The sequence below is a fragment of the Platalea leucorodia genome (genome assembly GCF_965183815.1).
Source record: "Platalea leucorodia genome assembly, chromosome: 2".
NCBI lineage: Eukaryota > Metazoa > Chordata > Aves > Pelecaniformes > Threskiornithidae > Platalea > Platalea leucorodia.
Genome location: NC_138824.1, coordinates 4,881,436 through 4,899,963, shown reverse-complemented (window position 1 = coordinate 4,899,963; position 18,528 = coordinate 4,881,436). Strand labels below are relative to the sequence as shown.

General features: G+C 43.0%; 1 protein-coding gene across 1 annotated transcript in view; it reads left to right on the top strand.

The window, feature by feature from the left end:
* The window catches only part of TENM4 (teneurin transmembrane protein 4), a gene marked incomplete at its 3' end in the record, with an annotated part of 426,912 nt that overhangs the window by 129,827 nt on the left and 278,557 nt on the right, over window positions 1-18,528 (top strand). The window contains exon 4 of the mRNA XM_082337632.1: window positions 9,946-10,155. Coding sequence (XP_082193758.1) covers window positions 9,946-10,155 — 210 coding nt within the window. The remainder of the gene's footprint in view (window positions 1-9,945; window positions 10,156-18,528) is intronic.

The following is an 18,528-nucleotide window of genomic DNA, read 5'->3' as shown; positions in this document are numbered from 1 at the left end:
AAACCACCTGTTACATCTTAGTTTTGGGGCAAACACCTTAGACTGAGAAAAATAACTACCGACGAGTTGGAATACACATAGCACACACTGTTTCAACAGTCAGGAAAAAAATAAGGACTCTTAGTCATCTTGCTTTCTTGCGTAACTTTGATTATTATGCAGTATCAGAAAGAGATTTCTCCCTGTACCATAGGGTGGAATTAATTGCTTCACGGGAGCACTGCACTGCTGGAATTAGTGATGGGGAAAGGCTGGTGGACGAGTAGTTTGTTCTGTTGTGGCAAAGCTTGTAGCACGTTTTTACATGGGTTCAGGTGCCATATTTCCAAGCACTGAATTCTTTTCCAGTACTGCCCTCATCCTTCCAAAATGGCTTTTTCTTGAAGACAACCAATTTGTTTAACTGTCCCTCAGAAAAACAGACAGAGGCCGGGGGAATGAGAGACAGACAGACTGCTAAGTGAACGAGACCGTGGGTATACTTTCCCCTGTATTTAGCTCTACTGATTATAGACCACACTGCTGTGAATCCTTCTCCAAAATACTGTTGTGTTTTTTTTTTACAAATAACCCTCACGTGCCTTTTATGTGTTTTGAATTATCATTACCTTCCCTCTGATCCAGAAAACCTCGCTTATTTGGGACCTTTCCTTGTACAGTGCCTTGGAGAATTTCAGGTTTTTCATTGAGCAGGGAGGTGAACAAAAGCGAAGGTAAAGATTTTTTTCTTATAGGGCAGAAGTCAGTAAAGCAATGATTAAGGTATTCAAATTGCTGCTATAAAGATCTTATTCAAGGTTTTGGAGAAAAAAACAATAACATCAATGATGTCTCTGAAATTTTCTGAAGTCTTACTATTGCATTTGCAAGCTGGTTTGTTGTCTGCTGAAAGATATAGAGTCATTTTGGAGGAAAAATAATTGTTCCCATTTTTGGACTGGAAATGCCATTCAATAACCTAAAACTTTCCCGCTACCGATTTCCTTTTTTCTTGCAGGTGACTGCTGCTCTTTACTTGCTAATGTTGTTCTAGGCCTGAAACAAACATAAAGCAAATCCAAATTTTTGGTTCAACACCATTATTTTCTGGCATAATATTGTCATACTCCTGCATTACTTTCTTGGGCAATACCATTGACTGGAAGTCTTTCCCAGGAGAGAAGAGTATCACCTACAGGAGCACAGCTATATTTCGGCTCTTTGCCTTAGCAAGAATTCTGGAAGTTTTCTGGGAAAACAAAGCTGAAGTGCAGGTTTATAAGGGGAAACTTGGGATGAAAGCAATAAGGTCTTCACAAAATTAAGGGAGATAGGCTAGAATATAAGAAATAACAGTCACTGGAAAATGACTTCCACACAATTTTAGGGATGCAAGCATCCAACCCTAATGGGGATAAAGAGTGGGATCAGGAGGAAATTGTCCCAGTAAATATAAGAGGCTAAACAAATAAGTTCATTAGCTTTATACAGTGCAGAAATCCAAAGCCAACAGTAATTTTAACCAAAATAGGAAGAGATACAATCTCTTTATTCAGGCAACATTCCTCTCACCCCAAATTTCCTCCCCAGAGAGCTTACAGGTAGAGGGGTTGCATTCTCACTGCAGTATAACTTTGATACCCTTTTGTCACGCTCCAGAGACCTGCAGCCGTATGTTTTCCTTGAACTGTACTTACTCAGGCAGACTACGTTTCTTCCCAAGAGAAGCATAAAATATCATTGCTTCAAAGTTCTCCTTCACTGCAACTTTTATCTCCAGCTGCCTATGCCTTTAGTCTCCACTTCCATCGCTACTATACAGCACCTTTGTCTATGAGCTTGGAAGGGCAGTGTTAAGTCCGCGCATATGAAGGGGACTTAGGTATTACGGAGCAAACCGAAATATCACTGCCAAAAATGTCCCAGTGAGATTGCCTGATCTTCAGGCAGGTTCTAGACATTAAGCCCAGGGTTCATGCCGCTTTCATTTATGAACCTGCGTTAGGCTCACCCAAGGCTCCCGGTGTAACCAATGAAGAGAAACAAGTCACTCCAGCTCACGCTGCAGACAGGGTAAGCGGCCTCTGAAAGACACGGCTGTGCTTCCCCTGACTGCCGGGAGACCCTGCAGTGACCGCTGCACGATGCCACGTTATCCTTTCCCTTCCCCAAACAAGTCCTGGATTTCTCTTAACAACCACAACCTTCAGTCCTTTCAAGAGACGCTCCTTTGTGATTGTCTAGTTAACAGGGAGAAATACACATTTTATTCCTTAGCAGCACAGTTTTCCTCACCACGTGTTGTTTTACAGACAATGTATGTAAAACCCATCCACCCCGGTCAGGAAGGTCCCAAAGGCTGGGGTTTTGGTGCTTTGGCTATAGGAAGAATTAGCTTTGCTCCCTGCTAGGTGGGCTCTAATGTCACGCAATTTTGGTTGGTTTCTAGCGTTCCACAGTTTTGACTTCTCTGGCATTACTTCAGAAGTTAATTTTAGAAAATTAGTGCCAACCACCCTGCAAGATATTTGTGTAAATGCTATTTGCTGGGGCAGGTGAAAAAGTCTTGCAGTGGCCCGTGTAGAACACCTCTTCCCTGCTAGGGTAACAGGAACATGAAAGGGTGCTTTGCCTTGACCAAGCGTATCAGGAGAAGTTTTGTGAGGCTAGTGTCAACCTTTTTGTTAGCATTAAGCTTAGAGAAAGCAATTTCTACAAAGCCTAGAGTTTGGTGTTCAAATAAAGGAAAATGGACCTTTTAGGAGATTTGCATGCAATCATTTGCAGAGAACTTCATATTGGGTGTTTTGGATCAGATAGAGCATTAGTGTCAGATTGAGAGAGCCCATTTCCCAGGCAGCTCATCAGCCTTCCTACTGATTACATTATTCTTTTACAAGTTGGGTTTGAGTAAAGCTGCGCAAGCTTTTGTAATGCTGATCCATAATTAGGGGCTTGCATTTTCCTTAAAACTTTAGATGATGTGAATTACTTGCGTAAATATTTCACAAGGAATGATATAAATATTCTGTGGTGATTAGGATTGTTTATACCGTCTCTATCAGAAGAGAGCCTTTCTTTCTTGATCCTTATTTCTTTGATTTTGAACGAGACACAAGCAATCTCTCATACATTTGGAAATCACATTACCTGTTTGTGCTTTTGAATAACAGGACAATCTCAGCTTCGGAGACTGATGTTTCAGAAAATCGTGTAGCTAACTTACACAATCTGTTTCTACTGTTGTGCCTACAAATGAGCAAGCTGAGTATCCGGCTCAGGCAATTGCCCGTGTAATTTTCTGAAAATCTGCCGTATTATTTTCCTGTGTTGGCAAAAAATTGTAAGTGCGGCTGTGCTGCTCCAGAGCACCCCAAGCCCTGGAGCAAGCGCGTTTCAGAAGGGAACAATTTCCTCCCTGCTCCTCTCCATCTTGCTCAGTGGATAATTGTTTTCTGCTGGTTTGGGTCAGGTTAGTAACCTCAGGAGCTGGGGGAAAGGACATCTGAGGTCTGGGTTGTTTCTTGTCCCTTCCTACATTCTGCTTTGGGGAATAATTGCACAAGGCCCAAATGCTCGTGCCCAAATGATCTGTGGTGGGACAGAGACAGACAACAGGCAGACAGCTGTGGTGCTTCTGCACATCCCAGCACCACCTCGCCGCTCACCGAGCCACAGCCATTCTAGACGCTTTCCACCCGGAGGAAGGTCTGCCCATGGCCTGCCCTGACAAACAAGAACGTTCCTGAGGTCCTGCTGACAGTGACTTTCTGACTTCCTTGGTAGAAAATGCACCATCCTGGCAAACGGATAAAGAAAATCATCGCATCTCTTCATAGCACCGGGGAGGGAAAAACCGCAATTTGGAGGAGTAACACAAATCACCCGCCAGGCTGGTGAAGTCCATGTAACATATGTTCTTCATACTCCATTTCAGTCCAAGCGAATTTATTCATTCCTTCTTAACCTTGTATGGCCCTTTTTTCCCAATATGCCAGTCTTCATACAGGGTATGTGATTATTTCTCATTCTTGAGGCCCAACTACTCATTTCTTAATTTCGGTGACATGGCAGCTGCCCAGGTTTTTCTTGTTAAGATGATATTCATTTGTCCCCTTTATTTCATTTATTTTCCCCTCTGGCTCCATAGCTATAAATCAAACACACAAAATTAAATTAAATAAAATAAACATAAGTGCAGGTGGAAATTCAGGAAATATAAATAACTAAGAGTAGTTTTCCAAGACTGCTTTTTTAATCAATTCTAAACACAAGATATATAATCCCCGTTGAACTCACAATGTTGTGACCACCTATTGTTAAAGAACAGCAATAAATCTGCGCAACAATTCCTTATTCCTATGATTCACTGGCATGTTTTGCCAGACAGCTAGTTCAGCTTGCTCTTTTTCCAGAGGCGTTTTACGCCGTCCATGGGAAAGGCGTGATGTGCTGCCACGAGAAAGGCATGAATGCTGTTTGTCCCTTAGGAAAATTCCTTCTTTCTCCCTCTCTGAGGGAGCGAGGCTCCTGGAAGCTAAGCAAGCAGTCTTTTACCACGTGATAGTCAGGGCTCGTCTTCAAATAATATGTTCCCCTTCACCTTGAAAAGCAAAATGCCAGACATTCTCCCGCTCCCCTCCTCAACCCAGCAGGATCTCTGATGCCCTGAAGTACCAGCGGAGCAAATCACCGCCTTTTACATTCTGCGGGGATCGGAACGCGGAGGAGCAGGCAGGGCACGGCCCTTCCCACCTTGTCCCGCGTGCTGTCAGCAGTCCGTCCCAGAGGTGCTGCCTGGGGACGGCCTGATGCCCACTCTGCCTGTCACCTCTCAAATACGGCTCGCTCACATAAAAAGATCTCAACCCCGCAGCGCAGCTCCATGCTTGTGGGGTTTTAATCAATCAGATACGGTGTGGGATGAAATTGCCTGAGTTTTAGATTTATTTATTAATTAATTTCTTTTATCAGACAGAGGTACCTAAGTGTTTCCGTCGTATAAGCAGGCCACGGTTTTCTCCAGCGCAAGACTAGCTCCAGTTTTAATATAGATCAATAAGATTTAGTTTCGATGTCAATAAAAATCACTCAAAACCACCGTGCAAAGTGAGGGGAAGACAAAAAAAAAGAAGTGCATCTGTTTACACTCTCTTTCTTTCGACAGGATAATGCACTCAACCCACGCACTACAGAGTACGCTCGGCTATCACTCACACAGCCTTCCTGTGAACCCACGGCGCGTACCAGCGCCCTACATTTTAAAGGCCAGAGCCGTGTTGTGATGTGCTTTTGTTTGTAATGGTGCTTACCATTACTGGTGCACCAGTACCATTGTTACAAACGTTCGTGTTTTAAGGTTGTATAAAGGCTAAGCATTTTCAACGCTTTTGCTTAATGCAAAAGTTCTTACGTGAGAACTACTGTCGTTGCTGTACTGAGGTAACCGCGATGACAGTACTTCTGCCCGCCTTCCCCGTCCTTCCGCCATGGTGGGAATTCTGCTAATTTAAATTGCTTTGAGTGTGGCAAACAGCCTTTTAGACCGTTTCAGCAGCTAGAGACAATTAGAGATAAAATTAGAGGTAATTTTGAATCAAATTATTTCGCTTCTCTGTGCCTCAGTTTCCCGACTGTCAGAAGTGTAAGTCCGCACCCCAGACAACCTCATTTTATCAGGCAATCTGATAACAGATGCCAACAGATCCGACAACAGTATTTCAAAGCTTACATACTCAGTGCTTGTAAAAGTCTAAAAGATTCTTGGCTGAAGCTTGATAGAAGAAGGTACTATGGGAAAAAAGCTGATATTAATGATTTATTGATTGCAGATAATACTATCCTGGGTATATCGAACACTATTAAATCCCGTTGCCTTGTGGTATCGGTTCTGTGAAAAGTCAGCATTTGCATATCCACTCTTTTTCACCTCTTTTGGGACAAATTGTAAACATATGAGTATAATCCACTGAAGATAGTCTATGAAACAATTTACTGTCCTTCATTTAAAAGTATCTCCTTGAGTGTTCAGTATTCCTGGCAGCCCTTCTCTTCACACTAGCATGAATACACCCGTTTTAAATCAGCTCTTGATCTCTGAAGGCCAAATCCTGCAGGAGACAGAGCAATTCTAGAAACACACAGTATTCTGAAATATTACAGCCAGATGCGTAGCATAAACGGAAGGCATGTTTATTGTTTGTCCTACTTTCCCCTAACTCTTTAGAGCCTGTTCTGGTCTGTCTCTTCCCTAAATTTAAAGCGGTTGCCTGATTTTTGCAGAGTTCCTTAGTTAAGCTGGGAAACAGATTCTTTGTGTTAACCTATTTCCAAAGTTTGTGTTTCCTAAGTACTTTCATAAATCTACCAGAGACTGTAACATATCTTCCCCTGATTTTTTTTAATCTTAATCTGGAAAACTGGCACATAGATAAAATAGAAGTTCATGTTCTGTTTTCTTCTGAATATGTGCAAGTAACGTATCATTCATACAGAGACAGTCAACTTATATTATTCCTGCCTCAAGTCCAAAGAACGCGATTCTGACTGTTCGCGGCAAGCGGATATATAAGATTGTTACAAATTGATGCCAAGGGGCCCATACTTGGAATCCGTTTTGTTTTTCTTTGAGTTAGCTTCCAAATTGCAAGAGTGTGCATAATGAATGTGTTATCTAGTCCTTCTGTTTTGTATTTTTTGAAGGAGAAACAGCACATACCGCAAAGTGACTTGGCCTACTTGCTCAGGTTCCATAGCAACCCAGTATTGCTGCGAATTCATTTTGTACTAATCAATTAGAAATTTTGCTCTGGCAGCTGGAATGAAAGTTTATGGGCCGAATCCTGCTTGTTTTACTTGGACCCGCAGTCGCAGTAAATTCAGTGAGATACTTGTCTGAGAAGGATACGAACTTGTCTCTTTCATCTCTCTCTTGGTTTATTTTTCGTGAAAAGGTCAGATTTAATTTTTGGGTTTCTGTCCAAGCAGAGAAAAGGAGGCAATTCTCTTAAAGGCTCCACAACTTAAGACGCCCTTGCCTTACAGAGCTGCTGACGTGTTAAAAAGGAAGGTATCGCTTTGCTCCCCGTCCATTTTAACTGGATGTTGTCAGCACAGCTGACCAGCGCCCACCTTCCACCCAGCAGCTTGGAAAATCTGTTGTGTCCACCCCGATATTGCGTGCCCAAAAGGGGATTTTCCAGGGAACACGGCTGTACGTGCCAGTGCCCCTCAGCGCAGCGCAGCCCTCAGTAAGGCGGCTGGTATGCGCCGTTCCTAGGGAGCCTCTCCCCGTAAAGGTCAGCTCACGCACCGCTGGACGTGCGTGTAACGACCGTGAAAGCCCACGGGAACTTCTCAAGTGCATTCTGCAATGGTGCAGTTGATGATTAAAATCCAAAGTTTTCATTAAAGAGGTTTTGGGTTAGTTTTTTATTCATGATTTTTCTTTTATCCTTGCCAATATTGCAATACTGTCAGATGGGGAAAGCCCATACCAAAACACCCAACCTGCAGCCACGTGGAAACGGCAGAAAGTTTCTGACGTGGGCTGACAAAAGCACTGACATTTTGCTTTTAGAGTTACGATTCCAAATTCAGCTCATTCTCCTCCTGGTCTTTATGTCTGGACTGCAGACTTCATGTATAGATATGCCAAGCGTGCTGTCTGACCAAAACACAGGGAGAGCATTGGAGGTCTACTGTCACTTACTTACCCCACAAATTTTTTTGTCAGGGGTCGTCACACCATTAACCTGCTTTTTATGCATTTTTACTGGTCTTTGGGTAAGGCAAATGAGTCAGAGGCTTGAAATAATTTTTTAAACCTAGTTTGCCTCTCCCAATAGCTGGAAAAATGTGTCCTCCAGGTACAAAGTACACTGAAAAAATGTATGGGTCTATAGGAAGACATAGGTTTAACACTTTCTTTCCATTTCACTGATCATTACACTAGAATTCAGGCTCTGACTACACAGTATTAGAAATACATACCATCCTGTTTTGTAACAAATGCATAGTAAATCAAAGTCACGTTTTAAACTTTATTACATGTCAGGGCTCATCAAATCTCCATTGCAACAACGAGGATGACGCAGAGGAGACTTTGCTCCTTCAAGAGCAGATCAGAGTTAGAGCTGGATCCGCGTTTGCATGTCAGGGTCTGTGGCAGGGAAAGCAGTGCTCATCCACTCGCACGTGCTCCCTTATTTTGCTGTCTCTCTCCAGCTCCTACTGGTAGTTAACACAATGGGAAGGTTACAGCTTTGGCACCGTAAAAAAGGTCAGGGAGTGTGAAGCGGGCTGCAGATTCCTTAAAAGCTGCATTCCTAAAGGAGGAACATCTCTGTCTGGAGGGTTGTCAGAAAGAAGACGACCCAGACAATTCCACTGCTGATCGTAACAAAACACACAGGGCTCACATCTTCCTGCAGGTCATGCAAGAAAGCGTAGGCTCTCTGCCAAGGTTGGCTTCTCCTTTGGGGGACCACAGTCACTTGCGTGTCTCTGAGCGCAGGTAGAGTCCTATATTCTCCCCGGTTCCCAGGCTTTGCCTCCGACGCCCCAATTTCTGCTCTGATTATAATTAGCAATTCCTAAGATCTGCATATGCCCAGGGAGGTGACATCCAAGGGCTTATCATGAGAAAAACTGATGACCAAGGTGAAAAGAAACTTAGCAGAACCAGCTTTGGGGGATTTAAATGTTAAACCCATTTTATTGTTTTGGGTTTGTGTCCTTTTCTAAAGAGTTCATGTTGTGTTTAGTAAGAAATACTGTACAGCTATGTCGTGTGCTATGTCATGTTCAAAATCTGGTTTTTTAGAAACAGATCTTTTTTAAGTTTGCTAGTTTTCTCGTGCTGACTGTTACTCTTTTATTTTGATTGATTTTGCATGATAATATTTCAGTATTTGGGAAAATGTGGGAGACAATCCTTATGACTTTCAGATCAAATGTATCAAGGGGAAAAGCTCATGTTTAAATGCATTGTCCTGTATTTTAACCTATTATATGTCTGTGTTCATAGTCCTCCTGTTTTTATTGATGTACTGCACATATCTGACCTCCACGTTTGCCTGATAGTTTTTTCATCAGTTTGGGGTTTCTGATTTCCTAGTTTTGTTTAAAAATCTGACTGGAATAAGACCCTGATAACCATTAATTATTTACAGTATGCTTTTCAAATTGGATCTACTTAACCTCCATGTACCTGATCCAATTTCCTTGCAGTCAGTAGAAGCTCTTCCTTGACCAGGCGCAGCTTTATGTAAAATATTATCTAAGAACCTAATTTGCTGCATTTCTCATGATTTAATCAATGAAACGACGCTGAGCTTTGCTTCTGCCCTGTATCAGTGCATTAGTTTGCTGACATGCTTCAAAGCCACACAGCGATGCCTGGCTCTCTCCTCCAACTTCTGCCCGCGTGAGGCAGGTTTCAGGTTCCTTTGCCTTATAAACTCGATAAGGGAATGGTTAAACCCAGTCCCCAAACAGACGCTACCCTTTTCACATGAGATCTGAAATAATTTACCTCAGAATATGTCGGGCAAAACTTTTTCTTTAGTACAACGCAGCCTGGCATCGACACTTCGGCCTCGCTGACAGCGAGTGCCCACTTTGCGGCACGAAGCGTTATCTTGCACCAGGGGCTCCCTCCCATGCCAAAATCTTTTAAAAAAACGATAGATATGAGTTTTAACGGGCGGTTACCGCCCGAGGGACCGCGGCGGTCCCCTCAGAGCAGCCGGCGGGCAGATATGTGCAGCCGGCCGCCCCTCCGGCAGGGCTGCCCCTCTGGGGCAGGCGTGGGGAGGGGAAGGGGGGGGCGGCCTTCCCTCGTGCCCCAGCTCAACTTTTTTGTCTCTCTGTGTTTTGTCTTTTTTTTGTTCATTTTATTTCTTCTTTTTGCTATTCCCCCCCCTCCCTTCTCTCTCTGTGTTCGTCTGTGTCTGTGGCCCGCAGGTCCTCCCCTGCGTTGTTCGTCCGCCTCCTCCACCCCCCCCGAGCAGTCCCCCTCCCCTCTCCCCTCGCCGCCGGCCAATGAGGGCCCGGGGCGGTTGCTGGGCAACGGCGCGGCCCAGCCGGCCGCGGACTCTGACTCTGAGGAAGAGTTTGTCCCTAATTCATTCTTAGTTAAAAGTGGCTCTGGAAACCTCTGTGTCGCCGCCAACGGTGAGTGACTCTCTCTCTACCTACTTTTCTTGCTCGTCTGATAGCGGTGTGCGGGGATGGAGGTTGGCTGGGGGTGCGGATGTGCCCTTTGGGTTGGTTTTGGAATTTTGTTTAAAAAAAAAAAAAATATTGGGGAGGGGGATAAAAGAGTGGGGGAAAAAATCACCTCGTAAAGGCTGGAAAATGCAGCATTGGAAAGGTTTGTGCTGGCTGCTGTGCGTGGCTGTGGTGAGGGACGAGCCACCCACTGTGGTACCTGGGCAGAGCTCAGAAACTTCACCTGAGTTGAAGGCTGGAGCCCCCTTCCTTTTTTTTGGAGGGATTTTGGTTTTGTTTGGGGCTTTTTTTTTTTTCTTCTGGCTGAAAAACACCCAAGAACCCCCCTTCTCCGTGAGGTGCAGCCTGGGGGCTGAGGGGAGGGCGGCCAGGTGGGCTCGCACTGAGAGCGGCCCGGAGGCTCCCGCCGCTGTCAGGAACCTGTCACCGAAGGGGTACGTGGATGGAAAAAGTAATGCCGAAAACCCAGAGTTTCCTTGTGAGTTGTGACAGTGGCATCAGCACCATGTGCTCAGCCTCAGAGGCCAGAGGAGGGTGTCCGCGTCTGCATCTCCCTCAGAGGTGCTGAGAGATGCCCTCAGGGTAAGTATCTGAGGCAGCAGCACAACCCGGTGCTTCTGGGATGCTCTGAGACTCCCCAAACGGGAGCTGGCGGTGCTCAGCACCGCTGGACGGATCACACTGCTTAAACAAATTTCAAGAAGAGGAATGAGATTCACAGCTCTCTGCTGCAAAGACAATGAGTCGTAAACGGAGAGGTAGCACTCGTTGGCATAGAAATGTGAAATTTCATCAAGGGTGGTGTAACCTGACGAAGTGCAGATTACAGCAGTGGAATAGCAGTGACCACTCAGGCCGCTGCCATCCTGCTTGAGTGATAATTGCTCACAGGTCTGATTTATGACGACGGAGAAGGCATTCAAAGATATCTTGAAAGAAAGAAAGAAAGGTGAGAGAGAGGTTTACTGCAGCTGGCAACAGCTTAACTCCATTTATGTTAAGCTTCTAAGAAGGCTTCCTAGTATGCCGTTATCTCCAAGTAAGGAGAGAAAGTTTGACATTTAATTTGTCCCCCCTCACCACCACCCCTTTCCCAGCTTCCCTCTTGTTTTCTTTTGTTGCATTTGTTATGGTAAAACCAAACTTTCTCTTCAGGTTTTTTCAAAGGAGAAGGTTATCTCCTCTGAATTGTCATCTTAAGAAGAGTAGGGGGAAATACAGTGTCTTATTCATTCAGGAAACTGCTTAAAATTCATATCCTCTGTTCAGCTTCCCCCCTCCCCTCCCACCCTGTAACACACACACACACACACACACACAGAGACACACACACATCTGACTCCTTGCAGTCGCAGTACATTGAAATCTGAAATCATGTAGATGACCCTCTTGTTGAAAATAAAGCCAAACTCACACTCCACCTCATGTTTTCAACATCATAATGTATGTACTTTCTCTTTGTTCATTTAGGGGATATATATGTACCCATTCACGGACACCCTCCAGGTAAAAACAGGGAAGAAAGAGAAAGCAAGTGAGATTAAAGACCTTAATCTCTTCTTTTACTAATTAGCTGAACAACAGAAAAAGCATTGTTGAGAGTCCACAGTGGGTTGACGACATTATTGTATTATTGATGTGCTGGTGAGTTAGTTAGACTTCAGGCTTTTCAGCTGCCTGCTTATTTATCCTCTTTTTTTTCTCAGTGCTTTTTGCATCGGCTTGTAGACATGCTACATTCCCTGAGGCCTTCTTTGTGTGTAGGATTCAGCAGGTTGGTAATAAATATGTCCCACACAAAGACAGGGCGTCTGGGGTCTCATTTGCGTGCTCATTCTAGTTGTTCAGTAATCAGAAGTGCAGGTAATGCCGGCACACTGGTGACCTGTTAGGATCCGCTCAGCGTCACTCTGCTATCAGGAGGAAAACAAAGGTGACTTATTATGCCACCTATCAACCCATAATCTGAGAGTTTCCCATGAATAAGGAGCACAGACCATACAAGCCCATCATGTCTAAAACCCAGAGACTCCCCTGACCTCTGTAAATGGATTTAATTGCTTTAGTTCCTTAACTTTCTGTTTCTATGAGGCTTAGTCAGCTTAAACTTTAAATGACAAAGGCAGGTCTTTATGTTCCTTAAATGGTGAAAATTAGTAAAAGCTTATTTTGGTTAGGACTAAGTTTAATACAGTTAGAGCACTCATTCTCAGAGAATAGTAGCTGTCTCAACAGCAGGACAGGCTGAGAATGCTGTCCAAAGGATTTGTGTTGCACTTTTTAATTGATTGTGGCTAGGTTTTCCTTCCACAGCTGTGTAAACTCAGCCTTAGAGAAGTCCATCCAAAGTAAGTAACACCCAGGGAGCAGCACCGCTGTTACAAATCCCCATGTAAATTGCAAATATAATGCACATGGAACTTAAGAAACATGCTACTTTTTGAAGATACAGTAGGCTATTCTTTATCTAAGTTCCTTTCATTCCAGAAAGGTAATAATGTCCATAATATTATTTCTACACTTCCAGGAAAATGTCCAACTAAACTTTCAAATGAAGGCTGGAACAAGGTAATAAGTACATAAATATGCAGGCGTCTTTTAGGGCTTTTAATTTTGTATTGGATGTATTACAAGCCACTCTTTGGGGTTTTTTTACTTGTAAGATAAAAGTAATTTAGAACATTAAAAATCCACAATTCTTATTTTACCTATACTATCAGCAGGTACTTACCTTTAAGGAAAAAAAGACTTTTCAGGCTTGGACATTTTAGCTTTTATTTTTATATATGCCAACTCCAGAAGATTTTTTATTTTACCTGAAATTACCCAAAGTAACTAGGATGCGACTGTCTCCGTTTCATAGAATCAAATAATGGTTTGGGTTGGAAGGGACCTTTAAAGATCATCTACTCCAACCCCCCTGCCATGGGCAGGGACATTTTCCACCAGATGGGGTTGCTCAAACTCCTGTCAGACTTGACCTTGAACACTTCCAGGGATGGGGCATCCACAGCTTCTCTGAGCAACCTGTTGCAGTGTCTCCCCACTCCCATAGTAAATAATTTCTTCCTTATAACAAATCTAACTCTATCCTCTTTTAGTTTAAACCCAGTACCCTTTGTCCTATCACTACAGGCCCTGGCAAAAAATCTCTCTCCGTCTTCCTCGCAAACCCCCTTTAAGTACTGAAAGGCTGCACAGAGCCTTCCCTTCTCCAGGCTGAACAACCCCAACGCTCTCAAGCACCTCAGGATGTTTCCTTTCAGAAACCTTAAAATTTCCTGATTTGAGGATTTCAGCACTATTTGAAAAGTAGGCTGCCTTGGAGTATCTTGGTGCACATTCAGAAACACTAATTAGTTCTTCAGGTTTCTCATCAGTCAGTATATGTATATACTGGTGTGTAGATAATTATGTATATGACTGATGAGAAGCCAGAACTGTCTGAAGGCATCCGATCTCTAATCTGATTGTTTTAAGAAACTAACAAATGCTGTGTTGGATCAGAACATCGGTCCGTGTAGTCTCTGACTACAGGAGGAGAAGCGCGAGCCGTGGGGTTGTAGGGAGGATGCTGACTGGCCAAGGAGGGGGATGTAGAAGTTGGTGATTGGCTCGGAGGCAGCAGCTCTCTTCCATTTGAACCAGTAAATAACATGAAAAATAAATTTTTAAAAAAAATCAAGAGTCTTTAGGAAATGGTGTTTAGGAAGAGCACATCAGCCTGACTATGCTGTCCACTTCCCTCAGCATCCGCAGCTGTGGCACTGGGGACGTTAGCAGGTACATCTCTGCTCAGCACAGCTGTGAGGGAGGGAAATGGCTGTTATCCCCATGGGGAGCTGATGTGTAGAGTGACAAAGAACAGATTTTGAAAAATATATGAAATCTGTGGAAAGCTGACATCTAAATTCCTTTGAGAACGCTGACCGCGTTGCCTCGTAGTCAAAGCCAAAGTGCGTGACTTCTTCCAGCTCTTTCATCAGTGAGCAGGCATTCGATGTGAAGTGTGCTTTTGTCAGTCTGTGGGGTCTGGTGTCTTTCTCTAAGTTGCTCGTATCAGGCAGACAGGAAGGCTGGATGTAGACATTTGAAACAACCTCTGCAGATGGGAGCCGCAAAATCCAAAATCACCTCTCGTTTGGGGCATTTTAATATTCTCAAACACAATTTTAGAGAACAGGGCATGGATTTTATTTAATTCTAGCAGAAGTAAGGAGATAGCAGAAAGTTGTAAGAAAATCTAAAACTGACTCTCCAGTCTTAGAAATTACTTAGGTGACACTGGAGGTAACGTCTACTAAAGTCTCTGTAGGAAGGAATTAATACAGTTTGGAGTCTTATCACCCACTTCTGAATATGTGTATCTCAATTTCTTTGGCTTCTCCCTCAAATACATCCCTATTCCAACAACTCTTGTGGCTCCCCACTGATTGAACCAGTCCTGTTCCTTTGCTACCACTAAGGGCATTTATTCTCGAAAAAAGCAGCAGTGGAGGGTCACGCTGCCAGTCACCCAAAGTGACATTGCTGCTGGAGAGAGCGAGAGAGGCGGTAGGCAGGCATGATTCACTGTGCTATTAGACTTTGAATTCCAAGAGGAGTGTTCAGCGTTGTGCGAAGCATGGACAATGCAGCCCTCACCTCAGGCACAGATTGGGTTGTCAGCGGAGGGGAGGAGGGAAACCCATGTTGGGTATGTATGTAAATATTCCAGGGTCAGATCCTAGGAGATGAGTGCGACTTCCATAGGATCCTTGATTTCAGTGGAAAACAGGCCAAATCAGGACCAGTTTGTCCTCAGAAGCCGAAAAAAACACAACGTGCTGCTTCTACTTGGTGGCATGTGCGTGAGCGAGCCACTTGGCCAACAAAATCCATGGTCAGGGAGTGAATGCAGATTTGTGTCCTGCCTTTGCCACTGTTTCTTTATTTAGCGTGCTGGACAATTTGAAGCAGTAGGTTTCCGTGAGATGTTCCTTCTCATTTCTAACTAAATTGGACCAGTCTAGACCTCCTGATTTGTGTCCTAAAGAATGTGTCCTATTTTCTGTTCAGGGTTTTTTTATCTTTAATAATCAGCCTTGAGCTGTTGGAGACCATCACCATTTCTAATTTACCTCTCTTTCCTATTCTTCAGAAAGAACTTTCCATCTTTTTATTAAATGGTTTGGTCCAGATTTATGAAGATAAATCCTTCACAAAAAGGCTGATAAGGATTACTACAGCCTTATTTATGTTTTCTGAAATAGTTTGATTTGATATACATTGTGGATTTCTGGCACTTTACAGTGAATAACTGACCAGATCATCTGCCACTACTGCTACTATGGCTGGATTCCTTCAGTATCTAAATGGAAGTCATCTTCCAGAAATACAGGGCACTTTCTACTGGAAGTTTTTAATCTATCGTGTACGTGCTCAGTGTTTATTTCTTTAGTATCCTTGATGTGTTTGGTACTGCATAGTCTGCCACACAGAGATGGCTGTTTTCAGACTCATTCTGCAGCCCAGTGTGACCAGCTGCAGGGCTGAACTTAGCGTCAGCCTGCTTTGCATCAGGCATCACTCCTCTGATCTCCAGGTCCGACTTCAGACACATGAGTTGTCTTGTAGGAGTCCTGCTCAAGCACAGGGTTAGGTGTTTACAACACTGAGATGGAAGAGACAGTCACAGAGAAATCATACTGCGGCAGGGAGCCCAAAAGACGCAGAATATTAAAGCATTTCAAGGAAAGAATGGTATCATATAAGGCTTCTTAGAAGTGGAGAATTTTCAGGAATCTGACTGAGGAGAGCAAAAGAACCTTTGATAATGTAAGCTTAATAATTGATATTTTGCTCCTCTAATAATTAATAATAAATCCCAATTAAATTCAATTTTCTTTTATGTAAGTCTTTTCTTTTTCTTTCCAAAAAGGCTTCTGGACGGAGGGTCTATTCTCTTGCTGTGTTTTGTCCTTGCACAGTGCTTCCTGTTGCTTCTTTCTTTACTACTCAAGTAAGCGTGTTAAGTAACAATGAATCTCTGCATCCTTTATCAGAGATTTGCAGAGCCCATTAGCAGTTGGTGTTACTCATAATGGTAATTCATAATTGCAGAAAGGAAACTGAGGAATAGGAAGGTATAGCAAATCATTTTCCAAGTGTCTTTTAAAAAATTAAAAATATTCTTTGGATTATTGTGTTCCCTATTAAAACCTTTTTAACAGTAGCACACACCCCCACAACATTTCAGAAGTTCCGGAAAAACATCTTAAGGAGTGAAAAGGTTTAAAAAGATGTTTAGTTTAGCAGTAGTTTTAAAATATTCTTTAATAAAATAACAATTTTTTAGAACAGTGACGATTGAAAAAAAGGGGGGTAGGAGAGATGCTTGGAAAAAAGTCTTTTGAAAACTGATTTTACATAATTTTTCACTGAATTTATCCTCTAATTTGGGAACATGTTCAGAGTTTAGCCTGAGACACTATGACCTAAATTCCTCCCTCTTAATTTTAGTCAGAAAACTAAACAAGAGACATATTAATCGTAAGCTTTCAGTTTAGTTAGAGGCATTTCAGGCCATCAAGGTCTGAATCATTCTGAGGAGATTCCTCTCTTTCCACTCATTGTGCAAAGAGCTGTGGCTGACTATGGGTCCATAGGAGCCTCAGAAGGTAGTTAGGAGCCTGAATCTGGTCATTTTGGCTTGATTTTCACAGGTGTCATCTACTTGAATTCACTGAAACCATCCAAAAATTCACTGGCATATTTGAAAATTTGTCCTCGAATCATTCCTCCAAATTTATCTCTTTTGTAAAGATGAGAACAAGGTTCAGGTTTTGCATTGCCAAGCATCAGCCATTGCCTCTTAAACCCTGGAAGATGAAGTAAGAAGCTGTAAACTGGCAGATGTGAGGAGGATCAGATCATGAATTATTCCTGCTCCTAGTCACTGAGCGGTGGAGCCGTCCTGTTGAGTTTTTGTTCCTCCCGTTTCACTTTTCCTACCAGGAGGAAAGGTCAGAAAGATTTCAGTGTGCAAGCTGCAGATTTTTCGGAGGACACGAAGCTCCAGAAGTGCCCGCTTGCCTTGCTGTCACTTGAGCTCTTGCCCCATGAATTCACTTTGCATCCTGAGAGTATTTGTTTAACCTGGCAGTTGTTTGGCTTCAGGATGAGCCAAAGGTGAGAAGCAAATCATTTGCCACAGGACTAGATTCTTATCGCTGATATCGGTGGGGAGGCATTTGGATTAGATTCCTGGCATAACGAGGGTCAAATCCTGACCCAGCTAAAATCCTTTTGGCTCAAACAGGGAGAGGTTTGGTCAGGAGTGGATAATATGAATACATACAAGTCAGGTTGTGGTTGTTTTTTTTTTTTTTTTTGCAAAGAATAAATATCCCAAAGAGAACAAAGCAAAGTTATGATTGTCACATTCAGTGAAGGGCAGCAATGAAATGAGTCACCTTTCCAGGCCAGTAGGGAACACACTGAATCAGTTAAAGCAGATTTATAGCTTTTTAGCTGTGATAAAACCGTATCAGTGTGTATATGAATTTACATAGGAGTAGGGTTTTTTTCCTTTCTTTTAATGCAAACCACATTGGAAAGTGTGCACAAAGGAGCCTCACTCTGAGGAGAGACAACTGGAACAAATTATATGCATTCAGACTTGTTAAACTGAATTGGCAGCAGAAATATTCCTGGTAACCTGAGCATTACAGCAGCATTGGTATAGTTAAGGTTATGTCAGCATTTCCATTAGAAACCCCTGCTTTCAGAGGTTTATATTTGCAGTAAAAATTCACTGTGGGTTGAAACTTGACAAGCTGTGCAAGGTCTCATCTGAGATGGAAGTTTTTTACCTTTTTCTTTACAAAATTGGGGAGAAAAATCTGTTTGAAGAGTCAAGCTACAAGAGCACAAACAAAAATAGCAGCATTCTGGCTTTGATCCTTTTCGATGTTAAAAAACACCCATTTCTTTCTTTATAGTGTAACTATCGAATGTGCAACAAAATCTTGCTCTGAAGAAGGAATTAATCATTACACTATTAAAGGAAATGAAACATTAATTTATGGCCCATTAGATGCTTTTTCACTGCAGGACTGCCAGTGTTTTGGTCTACCTCAGGTTATAGTGAGAGATTTGTGACTAACATGAAACAAAGCCCCCAAAGGAGCAGATTCTGTGCGGAAAAAATGCTTCTGGGCAGCTTTAGAAGAACAAAACATTGAAGGCAGAGTTGTCCAGAGATTGGAGTGAGTAGTAGGAATTCAGCCTTCTGGTTTCTGCCACAGGCTTCTCAGCTAAAAAACTTAACCTCGG